At 38.5% G+C, this 18,886-nt stretch overlaps 1 protein-coding gene across 1 annotated transcript in view; it reads left to right on the top strand.

Annotated features, from left to right (window-relative positions):
- Nucleotides 1–15,835, top strand: part of cchcr1 (coiled-coil alpha-helical rod protein 1) — a 100,671-nt gene extending 84,836 nt beyond the window's left edge. The window contains exons 15-19 of the mRNA XM_039769896.1: nucleotides 3,037–3,246; nucleotides 5,321–5,422; nucleotides 9,935–10,086; nucleotides 11,884–12,034; nucleotides 15,517–15,835. Of these exons, the coding sequence (XP_039625830.1) occupies nucleotides 3,037–3,246; nucleotides 5,321–5,422; nucleotides 9,935–10,086; nucleotides 11,884–12,034; nucleotides 15,517–15,623 (722 nt within the window). The 3' untranslated portion in view covers nucleotides 15,624–15,835. The remainder of the gene's footprint in view (nucleotides 1–3,036; nucleotides 3,247–5,320; nucleotides 5,423–9,934; nucleotides 10,087–11,883; nucleotides 12,035–15,516) is intronic.
- The last annotated feature ends 3,051 nt before the right edge of the window (nucleotides 15,836–18,886 follow it).

Here is an 18,886-nt window from a genome sequence, read left to right as displayed (position 1 = left end):
AGACCCTGCAGGTTGTTGAGGGTTGTGTTAGTGTTACCGGTGTTCCCAGAAGGAGGTGTTTCATCTCGCAAGGCACCCTGGATATCATTGAGAGGAGTCGCAATTCATGGCTCAATGGCAACTCTGGTCTGTACCGGGAACAGAGAATGATGGCTGCAAGGGCTCTGAGGGCAGATAAAGAGGTGTTTGTTAGAGGAATCTCTGAGCAAGTGACACACCATGTGTGGTCTAGCGACCCACGTCCAGCTTACAGAGGAATCGAAGCATTACGCACATCTAAATCTGTTCCTCGGAGAGTCAGTCAGGGCGGGATGGCTGATGGAACGGTCCTTACAGGTGACACTGCAGTTGTGACCCGCTGGGCTGGCTACTTCGAGCAGTTGTTCAAAGCTGATTCTCTGCCTAGGACGTTGGATATGAGTCCATGGTCCTTGAGGCTGATCCTCCAATTAGCTGTGAACCACCCAGTCTCACTGAGATTGCACAGGTGGTGAACCAGTTGAGGGGAGGAAAGGCTGCAGGGATCTGTGGTATCCGGGATGACCTTCTCCAGGCTGGTGGTAATGCTGTCCTCCTTGCATTGCAGGCAATCTTTGCTTCCATTTGGGGACTGGCATCATCCCAACTGACTATAAAACGGGACTTGTTGTCCCTATCTGGAAAGGGAAGGGTGATCGCCTGGATTGTAGCAACTACAGGAAGATAACACTGCTCTTGGTGCTGGGTAAGGTTCTTGCTAGAGTCATCCTCAATAGGATCCGTGATCACTTGCTCACCTTCTAGCGACCGCAACAGTCTGGTTTTATGCCTAAGAAGTCTACCATTGACTGCATCCTGGCACTGAGGGTTCTCACAGAGCGCAAATGCAAATAACGGCAGAGTTTCTTTGCAGCCTTTGTCGAATTTCATAAAGTGTGTGACTCAGTTGATCGAGTTGCCCTGTGGGATTCAGAAGGTTTGCGGGATCCACTCGAGGTTGCTGGATATCATGGCCAGCCTGTACACTGGTACTGTGAGTGCTGTGCAGAGTGGAGGCAGAACCTCTTCATTTTTCCCAGTTGATTCTGAGGTTCATCAGAGGTGTGTTTTTGCTCCTACTCTGTTAAATGCTTGTATGGACTGGGTGTTGGGCAAGGTCGTGGGGTCCAGAGGCTGTGGGGCATCTTTTGGTGAATAAAGATTCACGGATCTTGACTTTGCTGACGATGCCCTGATCTTCGTGGAGTCAATGGAGGCTCTGATTGGGGCGCTCGAGAGACTGACCGAGGAATCTGAGTGTCCTGGATAAAAATCAAGATCCAGGCCTTTAATGACCTCTTGGGCACAGCCATCAGCAGTGGGTCTGTTTGCCGAGAAAGTGGCGACCTTGTCGAGAGGTTTACTTCCCTTGGCAGTGACATTCATATCTCTGATGACTCTTTCTGTGAAGTCAGTAGATGGATTGGAAGAGTATGGGCGGTCATGAGGTCGCTAGAAATGGGTGTCTGGTGCTCCCAATATCTATGCAAAAGGATGAAGGTCCAAGTCTTTAGAGTCCTGGTGCTTCCTGTCTTGCTATATGGTTGCAAGACATGGATGCTATCCAGTGACCTGAGACGAGTACTGGACTCCTTTGGTACTGTGTCTCTCCGGAAAATCCTGGGGTACCGTTGGTTTGACTTTGTGTCGAATGATTGGTTGCTCATGGAGTCCTAAATGAGGCACATTAACTACATTGTGATGGCGCGTCAGTTACAGCACTATGGCCATGTGGTGCGTTTCCCTGAGGGTGATCCAGCTTGTAAGATCCTCATTGTTGGGGAGCCGAGTGGCTAGACCAGGCCAAGGGGTCACCCACGTAACATCTGGCTGCGGCAGATAGAGGGTCATTTCCGGAGGGTGGGACAGGACCACGTGTCTGCCTGGGAGGTTGCCAACCGGGATCCTAAGTTGTTTCGTCGTGTAGTGGGTGTGGCAACGCATTGTACCAGTGCATGCTCCCCAACTTGACTTGACTTGTAATAAAATAGAATGGTCAATTTTGTGAAACACTGCGCTTAAATCTAACAACATACCTATAGATCTTCTACCTGCAAATCAACTGCAGTTCCCATTCTAAACTCATGCTTTGTTTGTATCATTGAGGGGAGCTGCACCTTTTCTGTGTATCTAATTAGTTCAAATATCTTCCAGCTGCAGGTTGATAATGTTAGTTCTTTATATAATAAACTCTGAATAATATTACTTCAGCCAGTCCAGTCTTATATATCCTAACATAATTGCTTTCCTCTTCTATTCATTCCTAAGGAAGTAACTGTACATTTATGGTTAAATTGTCTAAAGCAGCATGAGAAGGGTACATCTGTATGAAGAAGTCCACAGTGGGCTGAGTTGTTTCAGGCAGGCAGGACAGGCAGGCAGGGCAATTATAGTAAGTGTTTTTCGCATCTAAAAATCAGATTTTGCAATTAAACCAGTACTAACACTGCAACACAAAGATTTAAATTAAGTTACATGTAAAGTGTTGTTTTGAGTATTGTAATGTATTCTGAGATTTTTTTCATTATGTTTAGTGAGTTGGTATTTCATATGACAAAAACCAAATTAGCTATGTTTACTTTTTGAGGGGATAATGAGTCATGTATTTATTTTTTTAACTCAAGCTTACAGTTCTTGCACATAACTTCTTTCTAAACTAATATGCATTTATATTATATATATGTAATTTAATGTATTTTGTTTAAATTCATAAGTATTGTATTGTTATCTGTTGATAATAGCCATTCTGTTTTAATATGCATTTAGATATTTCATTTAATATGTGCTTGACTGATGGAAGATTGGATGGAAAACTGTGTATAATAGTATTAAGAGATTCTAATCATTTAATTGTTGTTCTCCAAGACCTACATTTTAAATATTTTCAGTGTTTTGTTATATAAGGAACATGTTACTATTTAAAAGCAATGACTAATATCCAATAACAAAATAACTGGCAAATGAATTTAGAGAAGTACAACCATTGTTTTAAAAATGTAAATTTTTTGGGTTTGCCAGTTCAAATTGACCTTAAAAATGTCCAAGATGCTCTTCAAGAGAGTAGAGAGACAGAAAATCAGCTAATGGAGCAGCTTAAATATACACAAGCAAGACATAAAGAAGCAGAGGATCAGCTTTCAGCATTAAAGTTGCAGCTACAGGAGGCAACAGAATCCAGTGAGAAGCTTATTGAGGATATCGCCCAGCAGCAGGAGCAGCATGAAAGAGGTAAGGTTTTATGGTCACATTCGAGACTAATGCACATTTGAATTTTAAAGTTGCCTTCTGTGTATGAAAGGTTGACCATGATATTAAATCCACACACAGTAGTTATTTAATGCAATTTACCTTTTTTGGTATTTTGTTTTGATCATAACAACCCGCTTACCTTTTTGATCAAAGTAGTTCTGTAGCCTAGATGTAATTTAACACCTTCAAATAAATTATCTGACTTATTAGGCACATGCGCTCTAAGTAATATTACTGTACCAAAATAAATATTTGTGTATTGAAAATGTCAACAAAACAGTCCACATAACACATCCATATATGTTATTGATAAGCAAAATCTATATTTTTTTATATATAAAAAAAAAAAATGCATATCTGTACTCCAAGCCAGATACACAACTGCCAACTCACAGTCCCGGGTTCAGACAAAGGCAGACTTCTTTGAAATTAATCCTATTCTTCCTTCTTTCCTTCACCGACGTCCTCTAGTGTGACCTGTGCTCACTGTCCAACACCGTGGAGCTTGATTGGCATTTGGTATAGAATACCAGAATTGGCAGGTCTACCACTGGTGCCCTGTGCCTTTCACAGATGAAAGCAGGTTCACCCTGAGCATATCTGACAGACGTGAAAGGGCCTGGAGAAGCCGTGGAGAACATTATGCTGCCTGTAACATCGTTCAGCATGACTGGTTTGGTGGTGGGTCAGTGATGGTCTAGGGAGGCATATCCATGGAGGGACGCATACACCTCTGCAGACTAGACAGCAGCACCTTGACTGCCATTAGGTATCAGGATGAAATTCTTGGACCCATTGTCAGACTCTATGCTGGTGCAGCGGGTACTGGGTTCCTCCTGGTGCACGACAATGCCCGGCCTCATGTGGAGAGAGTAGGCAAGCCAGTTCCGGGAGGATGAAGGAATTGAAACCATTGACTGGCCCCCACGCTCGCCCGACCTAAATCAAATAGAACACCTCTGGGACATTATGTTTCGGTCCATCCAACACCGCCAGGTTGCACCTCCTGACTGTCCAGGAGCTCAGTGATGTCCTGGTCCACATCTGGGGGGAGATCCCCTAGGACACCATCTGTCGCCTCATTAGGAGCATGTCCCAGCATTGTCAGGCATGCATACAAACACGTGGGGGCCATACAAACTACTGAGTATGATTTGAAGTTGCTACAATGAAATTTCAGTAAAACAGACTAGTCTGTCGCATCATTTTTTTACTTAGATTTTTGGGGTGTCTTTAAATTCAGCCCTCTGTAGGTTTTAATTTTAATTTCCATCAAACAATGTGACATCCTTTCATTCCTAACACATTACCCAGTCCATATCAGTACAGATATCCAGCATGATTTTTTTTCACATTGAGATCTGATGTGTTTTCAAAGTGTTCCTTTAATTTTTTTGAGCAGTTTATATATTATATTATATTATATTACTATATAATTCACTAAGACAAACCGTGGAATTCCCACTAAGTGTGACTCATACGCTCCCACTGGTTGCGTCCCTACCCTTTGTACACACCCCCCTCCCACCTCGCTGCTACCGTGGTTGGGTGTCTTGGTGGATTATATTTAGAAAAGCAGCCAACATCTCAAGTGACGAGTTGGAGGTGGGCACATGAGCGGGCAGTACATACTGAACGAGAATTCAGGAGACTAGCATGACGGAGTGAACTGAATGGACATGCTTCTCCTCTCCTGCTTCATCCCTCCGTCTGGCAAGAGAAGGCGTGATTGCGGTCCGCCAGTTTTCAGTAATGGACGATTGTGTGTTGGTTCGTTCCGTGCATTGTTACAATGTTAATTTTCTCCCTGTGCTTAAAAATCATTAAAAAACCGGCCTGATTATGCGGCGTATGGTACGCCATGGGTTGACTAGTATTATATTATATTATATTATATTATATTATATTATATTATATTATATTAGCTTCACTAATGGGAGATTGTTTACTTTTTCATGCCATTATTTGTAGACTTCAGAGTATTCACTATAATGTTTGTACTGTACTAATTAAGAAGATAAACTTATGGTATTTTAGTAATATTTTTTATCAGATCTTCAGGGCAAGCTATCAGAAGTAGAAGGAATGTGGCAACAGCAGCTACGGGATTTAGAAAGCAAATTGAACTGTGCACAGAGGGAACACACCAAGGCTGGTAGGTATAATTAAATTTTATCTCGTCTTTCCCTATATACCGTATATTCAGTTTTATGGTAGTGCAATGTAAATATGATCAATTATGTTTTTATATACTGACATTTAAAAAGAAAATGCATTATATATACAGTAGATTTAGACACCCTGTCAGTAAATACAACCCCTGCCAAAAATTATGGAATCACTACCCTAGGAGGATGTTCATTCATCTGTTTTACTTTGTTGCAAAAAGAACAAATTACAGATATGACACAAAACTGTTTTATTTAACAGCTGAACATTTTGACATTGTAAAATATACCTCAAAAATTAAATGAATTTGTTGCAAATAATGGCAGATTTTTGTTCTGACCAAGTAGAGGAAATAAATATGGAATCACTCAATGATTGTTAACCCAAAAATGTACAATTAGTACTTTGCTACACCTCCTCTGGCTTGAATTCTTTGAGGTGTAGTTTTCACTAATTAAAAAATATATTCTTCATCCATCAGGTTCCTTCTTGTATAGAAGTTGAAAGATCAGCTTCGCTTTTAGTTTTGTGTCGTATCGGTGATTTGTTTTGAGTGCCAGGGGTTATATTAACACTTCCTTTGGCAGGCATTCAATATTATATGCTTAAGAAGTTGTGTAAGACTGTTATTGTGATAATACCACGTCTCTGCGTTTCTGCTGCCTTTTCTGCCTCTGTTTGTTTGTATTGTAATATGTTATTTTATCCATTTGATTCAGTGGAGAGCTAAAAGAAAACTCCTGTGTGTGTGTAAACATTTGACACCTTTAGGTGTCTTCCTACTTTGTACATGGTCGTGGAATTAGGATTTTCTCAGGAAAGTTCAGCAGGTTTACTGCACCATACTTTTTACTTTTACTTGAGCACATTTGTGAAGAAAAAATGCTGCTCTTACTCCGCTACATTGGGCAACACGCAAATCGTTACTTTTTTCCATTAGATACGCTGTATTTTTGCCAGCGCGAAGCTGCCAGTGGATCTACTGCATGACTGTTTCACCAGTCAGACGTAACAACAATAATCACAAGACTCAGTTTCACAAATCAGACATAGCCATGCAGTCACATGACCACACAAACTGTGGCGGCATAGCGGCACAAACTCCTCACAGATCGCGGACAGGGAAAGAAAGAATACAAGTGGAACCTCAGTTTGAGAGCATAATTCGTTCCGGAAATGTGCTCGCAATCCAAAGCACTCGTATATCAAAGCGAATTTCCCCATAAGAAATAATGGAAACTCGGATGATTCGTTCCACAACCCAAAACTATTCATATAAAAATGATTAATACAAAATATAAAGTAAAAATACATTAAACAAATTAACCTGCACTTTACCTTTGAAAAGAATCATGGCTGGTGTGAGTGAGTTTCTAAACTCTTGTGGGATTTCACCCAATGGGACACGCGGAAGAGCGTCCCGAAGCAACCGCAGGCTGCCCAGAGCTGTAGCAGTTCGCCATAAAAGCAAATCCAAAAAGATTGCGGTCATGCTATAAGCACCTAACGTTGATGGGTGATACAAGGAACATTATAAATGCGCAGGGCACAGTATTACTTGGCCACTAACCTGGGCATGACCCTGCCTGACTGCTGTGTCTGTGTATAGGAGAGTGGCAGATCCCGCTACAATAAATAACTGCGCTGTTTCAAGCTGAATAACAATGGTGTCGCTAAAGTATCGAGATACAGCTTCATGTTTTGGGGTGCAAGACGGGGAGTCGCTGAGTGAAGAACAAGCATGTTTTAACCAAACATGCACAGACACAGGCGGTCAAGGTAAAGTGAGACTTCTTGTCAATTCACAAGCTGCCTTGTTCTGATGTTATTTTCTATCAGCTGTGCTATTTGGAGGGCAAGTGAATATTCAGTATTATACTGTCAGTGGTCAGTATATCTTGTCACTATAAGTAGTTTGCACTGTTGAAACATACACGTTACCTGCTGTAGGTATTGGCTTCAAAAGCTTTGTTGAGAAAAACTGAGGTTTGGAACTTTGTGTTATTTGTGCATCTTTATTTTGTAAAGATGTTATTTATTTTTACTCATTTTTTATTTTTTTAATTTGGAAATAGCAGAATTTGCACATTATTTTATATTTTTGTCTGTCTTATTACAAAATTTCAAAAAATAAATAATTTATTGTGATCAAACAGTACTTGAGTAGTCTTTTCACCAAATACTTTTTTACTCTTACTTGAGTAATTTTTTGGATGACTACTTTTTACTTCTACTTCAGTAATATTATTTTGAAGTAACGCTAATCTTACTTGAGTAAAATTTTTGTCGACTCTACCCACCTTTGGTTGATATCCATTTCATTTCATCATGGATGGTGAATTTTTAAAGCTGCTAACTCTGTAGCATTCCCTTTGATGTAGATGGAAGTGTGTTCTTTTTTTCAAAGTCTATGAGCTGTTCTTTGGTTTTGCTGACATATTATTGGTGAAATTGTTATCCTGGTAAAACTGAGTCAGCAGCTTAACCTCTTCTCAATAATCTGTCTATTTTTTTTTTATTTAAACTATTTATTTTTCATGATATTTCTTTTTGAGTTTCTCTTTACTTACAGTGCATCCGGAAAGTGTTCACAGCACATCACTTTTTCCACATTTTGTTATGTTACAGCCTTATTCCAAAATGGATTAAATTCATTTTTTTCCTCAGAATTCTGCACACAACACCCCATAATGACAACGTGAAAAATGTTTACTTGAGATTTTTGCAAATTAATTAAAAATAAAAAAAAACTGAGAAAGCACATGTACATATGTATTCACAGCCTTTGTCAAGGAGCTCAGAATTGAGCTCAGGTGCATCCTGTTTCCCCTGATCATCCTTGAGATGTTTCTGAAGCTTAATTGGAGTCCACCTGTGGTAAATTCAGTTGATTGGACATGATTTGGAAAGGCACACACCTGTCTATATAAGGTCCCACAGTTGACAGTTCATGTCAGAGCACAAACCAAGCATGAAGTCAAAGGAATTGTCTGTAGACCTCCGAGACAGGATTGTCTCGAGGCACAAATCTGGGGAAGGTTACAGAAACATTTCTGCTGCTTTGAAGGTCCCAATGAGCATAGTGGCCTCCATCATCCGTAAGTGGAAGAAGTTCAAAACCACTAGGACTCTTCCTAGAGTAGGCTGCCCATCTAAACTGAGCGATTGGAAAACAAAATTCTCTGGTCTGATGAGACAAAGATTGAACTCTTTGGTGTGAATGCCAGGCGTCACGTTTGGAGGAAACCAGGCACCGCTCATCACCAGGCCAATACCATCCCTACAGTGAAGAATGGTGGTGGCAGCAGCATCATGCTGTGGGGTTGTTTTTCAGTGGCAGGAACTGGGAGACTAGTCAGGATAAAGGGAAAGATGAGTGCTGCAATGTACAGAGACATCCTGGATGAAAACCTGCTCCAGAGCGCTCTTGACCTCAGACTGGGGTGACGGTTCATCTTTCAGCAGGACAACGACCCTAAGCACACAGCCAAGATATCAAAGGAATGGCTTCAGGACAACTCTGTGAATGTCCTTGAGTGGCCCAGACTTGAATCCGATTGAACATCTCTGGAGAGATCTTAAAATGGCTGTGCACTGACGCTTCCCATCCAACCTGATGGAGCTTGAGAGGTGCTGCCAAGAGGAATGGGCGAAACTGGCCAAGGATAGGTGTGCCAAGCTTGTGGCATCATATTCAAAAAGACTTGAGGCTGTAATTGCTGCCAAAGGTGCATCGACGAAGTATTGAGCAAAGGCTGTGAATACTTATGTACATGTGATTTCTCAGTTTTTTTATTTTTAATAAATTTGCAAAAACCTCAAGTAAACTTTTTTCACGTTGTCATTATGGGGTGTTGTGTGTAAAATTCTGAGGAAAAAAATGAATTTAATCCATTTTGGAATAAGGCTGTAACATAACAAAATGTGGAAACAGTGATGTGCTGTGAATACTTTCCGGATGCGCTGCAACTGCTTATCTCTTTGCATTTGTGTTGGTTTAGACTGAGGAAATCTACGCACTTCTTCAACAGTGACAAATGTGTACTACAATGTTAACAACTGCTTCTTCTTTGGTAGCTCACCCATTTTATTTTCAAGCGTTGTATGTAAGAGGTTGCTAATTTTTAGATAACTGTGTGCTCATAGATGTGTTTGAGCAATATTTAAGTTTGCAGTTTCAATAACACAAAACTGTCTACCATCAAACACCCTAAATAACTTAACCATAACCTAATTAAGTAAAACCTTTTTAAGCATAAATTAATGCTTATCTCCTTTGTTTTGCAGTAAATTTCAGGCATAGCTTTGAGAAATATGTGAAATATGACATGTAGTGATATCAAATGACAAGAGTTCTTTTATATACATTATTCATTTTATTTTACATATTTATTTTGTAAAATGTGTTTTTACTTTTCAGTGATATATAACTGATACCTGCATGCCTAATGCTTAAACATTGAATATTCTTAACACTTCATCATCCATTTCATTTAAGTGGTGGCACTGCGTCAAGTGGAGAGACATTTTGCACGTGAAAAAGAGCGTTTACAGGATTTGCAGAGGCTTCAAGAAGAACAGAAAGCAAAAGAGATTCAGGATTTGCAAAAAGCTCTACGGGAATCGGAAAGGGATGTCACTCTGCTAACGGTATACATGTTATAATCTCATAATTCATACTTCCATCTTTTGATAACAGAAATCATTAGAATATTATTATGCTTATGGCTTGTGAGCTAATGATGCTCAGCTTAATAAAGCAAAAGTGATTTTTAAATATGTATTTAACATTAGGTTGCTCACATTTTTCTTTTTAGCTAATATACTATGCTTACATAAATATTATGGATGGAATACTATGTAGTCTGTGTTTTTGTTGCCTAAATTGTCAATTTTTACCACGCATGCTGTTATAGTTATTACTGTATTTCTTTTATGTAATTTTACATATTTAAATATGTACTGTACAGTCCACTGAGCCAGTATTGACACCTGCTGCTTCTGTTTTTGTCATCGCCAAAAGTTTTGAGAATGACACAAATATTAATTTTCACAAAGTTTGCTGCCTCAGTTTTTATGTTTTTTTCAATTTGCATATACTCCAGAATGTTAGAAAGAGTAATCAGATGAATTGCAATTAATTGCAAAGACCCTCTTTGCCATAAAAATGAACTTAATCCCAAAAAAACCCAATTTCCACCACATCTCAGCCCTGCCACAAAAGAACCTGCTGACATCATTTCAGTGATCCTCTTGTTAATACACGTGAGAGTGTTGACGAGGACAAGGCTGGAGATCACTCTGCCATGCTGATTGAGTTAGAATAGAGAAGTTCAATTGTTGTGAAGAAGGCTTCACGGCACCCAAGAAAGTCCAGCAAGTGCCAGGATCGTCTCCTGAAGTTGATTCAGCTCTGGGATCGGGACACCACTAGTGTAGAGCTTGCTCAGGAATGGAAACAGGCAGGTGTGAGTGCATCTGCATGCACAGTGAGACGAAGACTCTTTCTCTCTCTAAGAAAAACATCAGGGACAGACTGATATTCTGTAAAAAGGGTACAGGGATTGTAAAGCTGAGGATTGGAGTAAAGTCATTTTCTCTGATGAATCCCCTTCTTAGGGGTTTCTTCTTAGCCAAGGTAGTGGGCTCACTCACAATTTTGCCCAAGAACACAGTCATGAATAAAGAATGATACCAAAACATCTTCTGAGAGCAGCTTGTCCCAACCATCCAAGAACAGTTTGGTGACAAACAATGCATTTTCCAGCATGATGGAGCACTATGCCATAAGGAAAAAGTGATAACTAAGTGGCTTGGGGAACAAAACATTGAAATTTGGGTCCATGGCCAGGAAACTCCCCAAACCTTAATCTCATTGAGAACTTGTGGTCAATCCTCAAGAGGCGGGTGGACAAACAAAAACCCACAAATTCTGACAAAATCCAAGCATTGATTATGCAAGAAAGGGCTGCCATCTGTCAGGATTTGGCTCAGGAATTGACTGACAGCATGCCAGGGAGAATTGTAGTGGTCTTGAAAAAGAAGGGCCAATACTGCAAATATTGACTCCTGGCATAAACTTAATGTACTTTGATACTTATGAAATGGTTGTAATTATACTTAAGTATAACACAGAAAAATCTTACAAAAATATCTAAAAACACTGAAGCAGCAAACTTGTCATTCTCAAAACTTTAGACCATGACTATGTACATCTGAAACTTCTTCATTTTAAATTTTTACAGGATGTGTATGTCGCTATAGTTGTTAAATAAAGTATAATAAGAAGGACTTAAAATTTATAGCAAACTTCAGATTTCAAAATGTAACAATTAGGCCATTGTTGTTTTGCATTTCTTCCTGTTCTCATGTACTATATTTTGTGGTGGTCTGATTTTATGTAACTGGGGTAAGGAAAATTTAATATCTTTTTATTTTAATTTGTAGGCAACACTTCGTCAGCAAGGTCTCATTAACCAATACCGAAAGACCAGGTCTCCATCTCTACAACCAAGTGACCCAGTTAAAGAAGTGCAGCCTGACAGATCTTCTTGTGAGCAGCAGACTTCACAGTTAACAGCTCATCAATTGTCCAAAGGTCAGTGTTACTGCTAACTAATCATGTATATACATGGCATATTGTCCATACCAATCCATTTAATTCCTAAGAGAAATGGTGAGCAAGATTGATTTGACTTGATCTAAACTATTTTACTTTATATAGTCAATATAGGGTTCATACTAATTTACTGAAGGTGTCCCAATGGGACTGCACAACAGAAAACATGCCACATTGTCTCTAAAAGCCTCCTCATATAAAGTATATGTAAACTGAATTTGTCTTTTCAGTCGCACACCTGTTGAAGATTATATTCTGAAGCCTCGTCCCTCACACTTTTTTTTTTTTTTAAGTGTGGTGGAAAAAACTTGACTTTTCTTTTTTCAATTTTTATTCAGTTTTGCTTGACAATTGTCTCTTGTCATTGAACAGAGACCAGGCTATACATGCTTCCATATAGTAAGTTATGTGCACCATAGAGCAGACATTTCTGTATGCTAATTTAAACAATTTTAAGGACCCACAGGAACTTTGTTCAAAGGTAAATGGAGAAATTGATGTATTATGAATTGAGTCATAACTTCATGTAAAATATATGTGGCACCCAAGGTGCAACAAGCTCCACTCTTCTCTCCAGTGGTACAAAACTACAGTTAATTATTTCTGTTAGAGAAATGCACAGGCCACTTGCAAACACCAGTTCTCCAATTTTACTGAAAAATGAAGTCCTACATTGAAATAAGAAAAAATGTTAAGATTATTAATAAAAAAAAAGGAAATGTGATATTTGCAAAGGTAGTCAATCTGTGTTTTGTGGAAGCTTTGTTTACACGTGTGAAAAGATATTACATAAAATAACTGCCATAGTTAAGTTATGGTTATTCAGGTTATGAATGTAAAGTGCATAACATAAGTTTGACACACAAGAGAAGATCATTAAGTCCATCATGATAGCTTGTTTAGCAAAAGGTTTCTGTTTCAACTACAAATCTTGGTAGTTTTTTCCAGATTCCTACAACTGCTTGCTTCCTGGCTTCAGTTTTAAATGCATTTCCCCCTAATTTTCACTGGTGTCCTCGAGTATGCGATTCGCCATTTAGTCTAAAGAATTCTGCTGAATCTGCTTTATCAATGCCTGTGAGAATTTTGAAGATCCTGGACAAGGACCCTTCACAGTTTGCTCAAGACTAACATTTAATTCTCTGAGCCTGCCAGAGTAGTTCAAGTCCTTATATTTTGGTATTTGCTTGGTTACTATCTTCTGCACTGCTTCAAGTACTGCTGTGTCTGCTTTGAATTATGGTGACCAGAACTGCCCACTGTACTTGAGATCCAGTCTCACTATTCAATTAATTAGTCGCGGCATAATGTTCCTTAATTTATATTCATCAATTTTTATGATATAACCTGCCATGCTATTTTTCTTTTTAATCATTGCTTAGATAGACAATGTGAATGTTGTGTCAATGTAAACCCCTAAATCCTTTTCAGGGGTTGTTTCCTGTATGAAATTGTCTACCATCTTATATTTGTTATTATGTTCATTTTGCTAATGGTTAGCACTTGGCACTTTTTGGCGCAGATAGTGTAGGAGTGGCATTAAGTATTTTTTGCATCGTAGTATTATCTCCAGTGGCCATTTTCTGGTCGAAAAAACTTTCATTATATTGAAATTTTATATTTTGTTAAAACAAAATCCATTAAACATGATGTTGTATGAATGTTTGTCCAGGCGAACAAAAACTATTTGTTGTTCTGAAAATTTTGTTACTTCAGTTTCTTTATAATGGAATTTGACTGGTAAAAATATATTCTATATTTTCTCTTATGAACAGTTCAGATAATGAGTTTAGCAGTATTTGAAAGAAATAAACATAAGTTCTAGTAAAAAAAAATAATTTTAAAATTTTCAAAAGTGGAAGGATAATTGTCAGCACCTGCAAGTAGCAACAGTAAATTAACCATGTATGTTTTTATTTTACATGAGCATTAAATATACATTTAGTACACTCTTAGTGTTAAATTAAACTGATTGATGATAACAATGTGTCTGATTTAGGGGTAGGAACTGTTATGTCCATGAGTTGTGGGTTCAAACCCTCGTCCCATCACTACACTGTGTGAAATGTGCAAGTTCCCACCCACGTGTTTCAGATTCCCTACCCCAAGTCCCGCACCCCACCCCACCCCACCCTACCCTACCCTCCCCTCTTATCAATTCAGACACAAGCATCTTGTGATTGTCGTGGCTAAACTCGGCACAGACTTAGTAAGTGTGTCTGTTTGTGCCCCTGTAGCTACCAGGATAGGCCCGTCCCTTCCAAACCTTGAAAGGTAATTGGGTTCACAAAATAAATGAAGCTTTCAGTACTTTACAACTTAGTGCTGAATATAACTAGTAATGAAATATTTAGTTGAAAACTGGAGGATATCATTTGTTTAAAACATGTTGGGGTTAGGGGGGAACTGAGTATTTGCACTACTTAAAAATTGCAGAGGAGCAAACATCATTCTAATAACATGAATATCTTACAAAAAAATCTTGCTGATAGAATGAACCAAGTCCACTTCTGAACTCCTGTTTGCAATGCTGGTGCATACCCACCTCATAACATATAAAGCTGTGTCACAATAACGAGACATACTCAAGATAAAGATTTGGGGCAGCCACCCGTATAATCTGGTATCCCAGCTGCAAAGTCGTTCTTTTTGTTAGAATATACAGCACTGAAGTGCATACAAACGAGTCCAAAACAAGACTGAGGGAAAAGGGGGAAAGGCAGGCTTTTAAAGAGGAAGACAGGAAGTGAGGTCATATGGATCAGGCATGTGTTCATCACTCATTGGATCAGGCCCAGACGTGACATCAGGGGGGCCAGAGCTGGTAAGGTCTGTTTCCATTGGTTCAGTCCCGGAAGTGATGTCAAGAGAGCCAGGTGGAGTCTCCCAGGAATGGTCTACAGGGAAGTGAGAAAAAGAGTCAGTGCACTCTGCCACATCCCGGCATGCCTCAGAACTGCCTTCACTCAAGCCCTTTAGCTGCCTCCCATGCGCACGTGTGTGACAGCTGTTATTGCTGAAAAGGGGGCGCCACACAATTTAATGTGGAGGATGGAATTCTGTTGTAAACAACGTAGTTCCTTGTTTAAATATTTTGTTCTAACGTAAAGAGTATAACTATTAAAAAAAAATGTACTCCAGTGTTTTGAAGTAAAACATACTTTACTGCAAAGTACTGCATTTCAGTCTAACGAAAAGCAAGGGAATCACCTAACATGGTACCCTGTCTGACTGTTTGAATGGCATATAAACTAGATATAAGAAGGTTGTACATGTAGCTGAGTAATTGCCTGTGTGTTTTAATCTGTGATTGAATTGCAGTTGATATTCAAGCCAATTCACTGTGTAGGTAATCCAGCATAATTATTTGTTATTGTGCTGTTATTGATGAAATTTATGTTTAATATAAATTTATCTGCTAAATTACTAATGTATTTTTTTTTTACTTTCTTTTTCTCAAGAGTCAAAAGAATCTCTTCTGTCTAAAATAGATGAGATTCAGTCTCTCTATCAAACTGTCATGGTTGACAAGAATTCATCAGAAGAGGAAGGAGACACTGATTCCTAATTTAAACTTCTGCACAAAAAAAAATTGAATAGGCTATTTCAACCTTAAATGTGAATTATTCTGAGCCCCATTTTTCACACACCAAAATCTGAATGTTTTCTTTTTTATTTAACATGTATAAAACATTTTTCAGAAATTAAGAAAATGCTGAAATCCACTTTCCAAATGCATTTACTAATTTATTAAATAAACTCTTGTTTTTGTAACCTTTGTGCAGTTTCATTTGTGTTATTTTTCAGTAGTGTTGTTTATTTTATTGTCAAAGACTTTTGAAGGTATCCATGTAAAAGGTGTTGGTCAACCGTGTTGCTAGCATATTTAAAGTCCTACAGTTAATTTTATTAAGTTATAGATCAACTATCATCTACTACAAAGGAGAAAGGTGTCCAGTTTCAACAATTGACATTTCAGTCCATAGTTTACTGAATAACTTTTATATGAAGTTTGAGGATCAAAACCTGAGCCATTCACACAAATCATGTAGTGAACCAGGGAGAATGTGTGTAGCAACTGTCAAAACATGAGACACAGAAAACTTTAGCAAGGTCAAAACTTCTCACCAAATGACATTCGCTTCTTTGTTTTCACCAATATCTTAAATGTTTCTCAGCCACCGTCCTCTATGCTTCAAGAAGAACACAATTGTGTTACTACTGAAAACATCCAAGGCGTCACGTTTGAATGACCACCACCTAGTGGTGCCAATCTCAATGGCCATGAAGAGTATGGAGAGTCTGGTGATAGAATACATAAGAAGCACTTTTTTTGGACAATCTCCTAACATGTGTTTACCGTTGGGATAAGTTAAGTTGATAATTCAGTTTCTCTGGCCCGTCACAAAATTCGTGAACACCTGAGCAAAAGTAACACCTTGGCCAGTATGTTTTCCATGTGTATCAGCTCAGCATTTAATACAATCATGTAAGCCAGTGGTGAAGAGCAAAATTTTAAGCTTCTGTAATTGTGTCCTGGCCTGTCTGACTGGAAGACCCCAGGTTGTAATGAGTGAGAATAAAACCTCACCCCCCTCAACACAGTGCCCCAAATCGAACTTGCTGCCTGAGCCCAAATACTACAGTATATTCCCTCTTCACCCATGACTGCATTGCCAAGTTCAGCAGCAAATGCATCACACAGTATTCTTATTGTCAATCTCTGAAGTAAACATGTGGAAATTCCCAGATCAGAATATGTATATAAACATTTATCAAAGACCTAAAATATTTCCTGGGACACAATCACTATTGTCACTTAGAATTTTAATATTTGTCACCAGCAATATCTCATCTAAATCATCCCATCCCTCAAAAATAAATAAGGAAATAATTATTGAAAGAAGCAACAAAGAGTCCACTTTGAATGACCAGTGTGCCTTTATTGTAGAGAAGTTGTGCAATATGTAAAATCTTCCACTACTTATAAAATCAAAAATAATGTTTTGTAATTAGATGTATATCATTATGACTCGGGCGCCGCCGGGAGTGGCAGCCTTTCCAGCAGCTCCATATACGACTTTATCTTTCTACCTTTTTCTCTATTTCACTGATCACTCCTATCACTTTCTTTTATGTGGATTCGTTCCCTGGACACTTTTTACTACTGTGTGAATTTCCCCTTGGGATTAATAAAGTATCTATATATCTATCAGTGTAAAAACTTTGAAACTGGCAGGAGTGATGAGGGTGATTTATTTCATTATTGCATATCCTGTAAACCATCAACTTTTGAATCCATGTAGTCCATTGTAAGATCTAGGGGGTTGAAACCTACCCCAGAAGCACTTAGGGAAAACTAAAATCATCACTGCATGTCTCTTAGTATTCATAATCGGGCTTACTACAACCTTAGCAATTTTGATCTGTCTATAACAACTTTGTGTGCAGGATGTGGGCAGAAGCCACATTATCTGGAGAAACCCCAGTCAGTAGCATATTGTAAACTCCTGATTAAAATAAAAATAATGTTCTTAACCTTTTCCCTTAATGACAGTTTAAAATTTGTGGGTGAGCATATCCATTTGAGACTATCATTTTGCAGATAATGTTGTTTTTTTAGTCACTGCTTAGGTTTTCTTTACCATTTGGGAATTTTAAGTTATTTAGAATTTGAAGCTTTACAATCATTTTGGTGTTAAAAATGTGTTTGACAGAGTTAAAATGTTTCATTTATTTGCACTAAGCCATGTTGTTTTCCTTTGGAAGTCACCATTTTGTCAGAGTAACTACAATGTTGCTATGCTCAGATAGTGTGGCATATGACTCAATAACACAACTGGTATAAAGGCCAGCGTGTACATTTCCTGATCATCCGAGATTGCAGATAGAAACTAAAATCTATCTTTGCTTTTTTTTTCAATTCCTGAGTAAAGAAATAATTGGGCCACTTTTTTTTTTTTTTTACTTTATTTGCTGAGTTTTGTTTTGTATCTCATGAAAGATTGCTCTGACCTCTTGTTGATGAATTGTTGCACTCATTTTGACTTTCTACTGTTGTCCTGTCCTTTATTAAAATGCTGTTTCTCTCTAAATCAGTATAGAAAATATATATTTAAAAAAATTAATTTTGAGTAGGAATTTTATAGATTTTTGCTCAATTTTTCAGTTTTTATTCTCAGTTAAGTTTTATTTACCTCGGCGGTGACATTTATGAAGTCAGTTGACAGATTGAGAGATGGAAAGGGGTTGTGTGGTGCTTCTGATTTCTATGCAAAAAGACAAAGGTCTAAGTCTTTAGAGTCCAGGGGCCTCATGTATAACGCCGTGTGTAGAACTCGCACTATAACATGGCGCAAGCACAAAAGCGTGAATGTGCATACGCACAGAAAAATCCAGATGCATAAATCTGTGCAAACGCCAACTTCTACATTCTTCCGCTACATAAATTCTGGTCCGCGTGAAAAGTAACACACGTGCATGCGCCTGCTGTCCCGCCCCAACTCCTCCCAAAATTACACCTCCTTGAATATGTAATTCAATATAAATAGCCCTTAAGCTCAGCCTTCTGTGAAAAGACAATGGGAAAAGCAAGAGGGAAAATAGTACATTTTTCCTTGTATTCAGTGAAATTCTTCTATTTGTTGGTTTAAACAGTGGTATAAACAACAAAAGGAAGTTGATCGAGTGACATAGCATGTCGGAGAAACTCAAAAGCTCAAGTTCACAAAGTCACACAGTGCCCGAAATAAAAAGTCACATATCAAAGTCGCCGTAAAAAGGTGAGTCGTAGCCCACCGTCTGAGTGTCATATGAAAGCTTATTAGGGTA

This window comes from Polypterus senegalus, chromosome 11 (assembly GCF_016835505.1).
Source record: "Polypterus senegalus isolate Bchr_013 chromosome 11, ASM1683550v1, whole genome shotgun sequence".
In the NCBI taxonomy this organism is placed as follows: domain Eukaryota; kingdom Metazoa; phylum Chordata; class Cladistia; order Polypteriformes; family Polypteridae; genus Polypterus; species Polypterus senegalus.
This window is presented reverse-complemented; position numbering and strand designations above follow the sequence as displayed.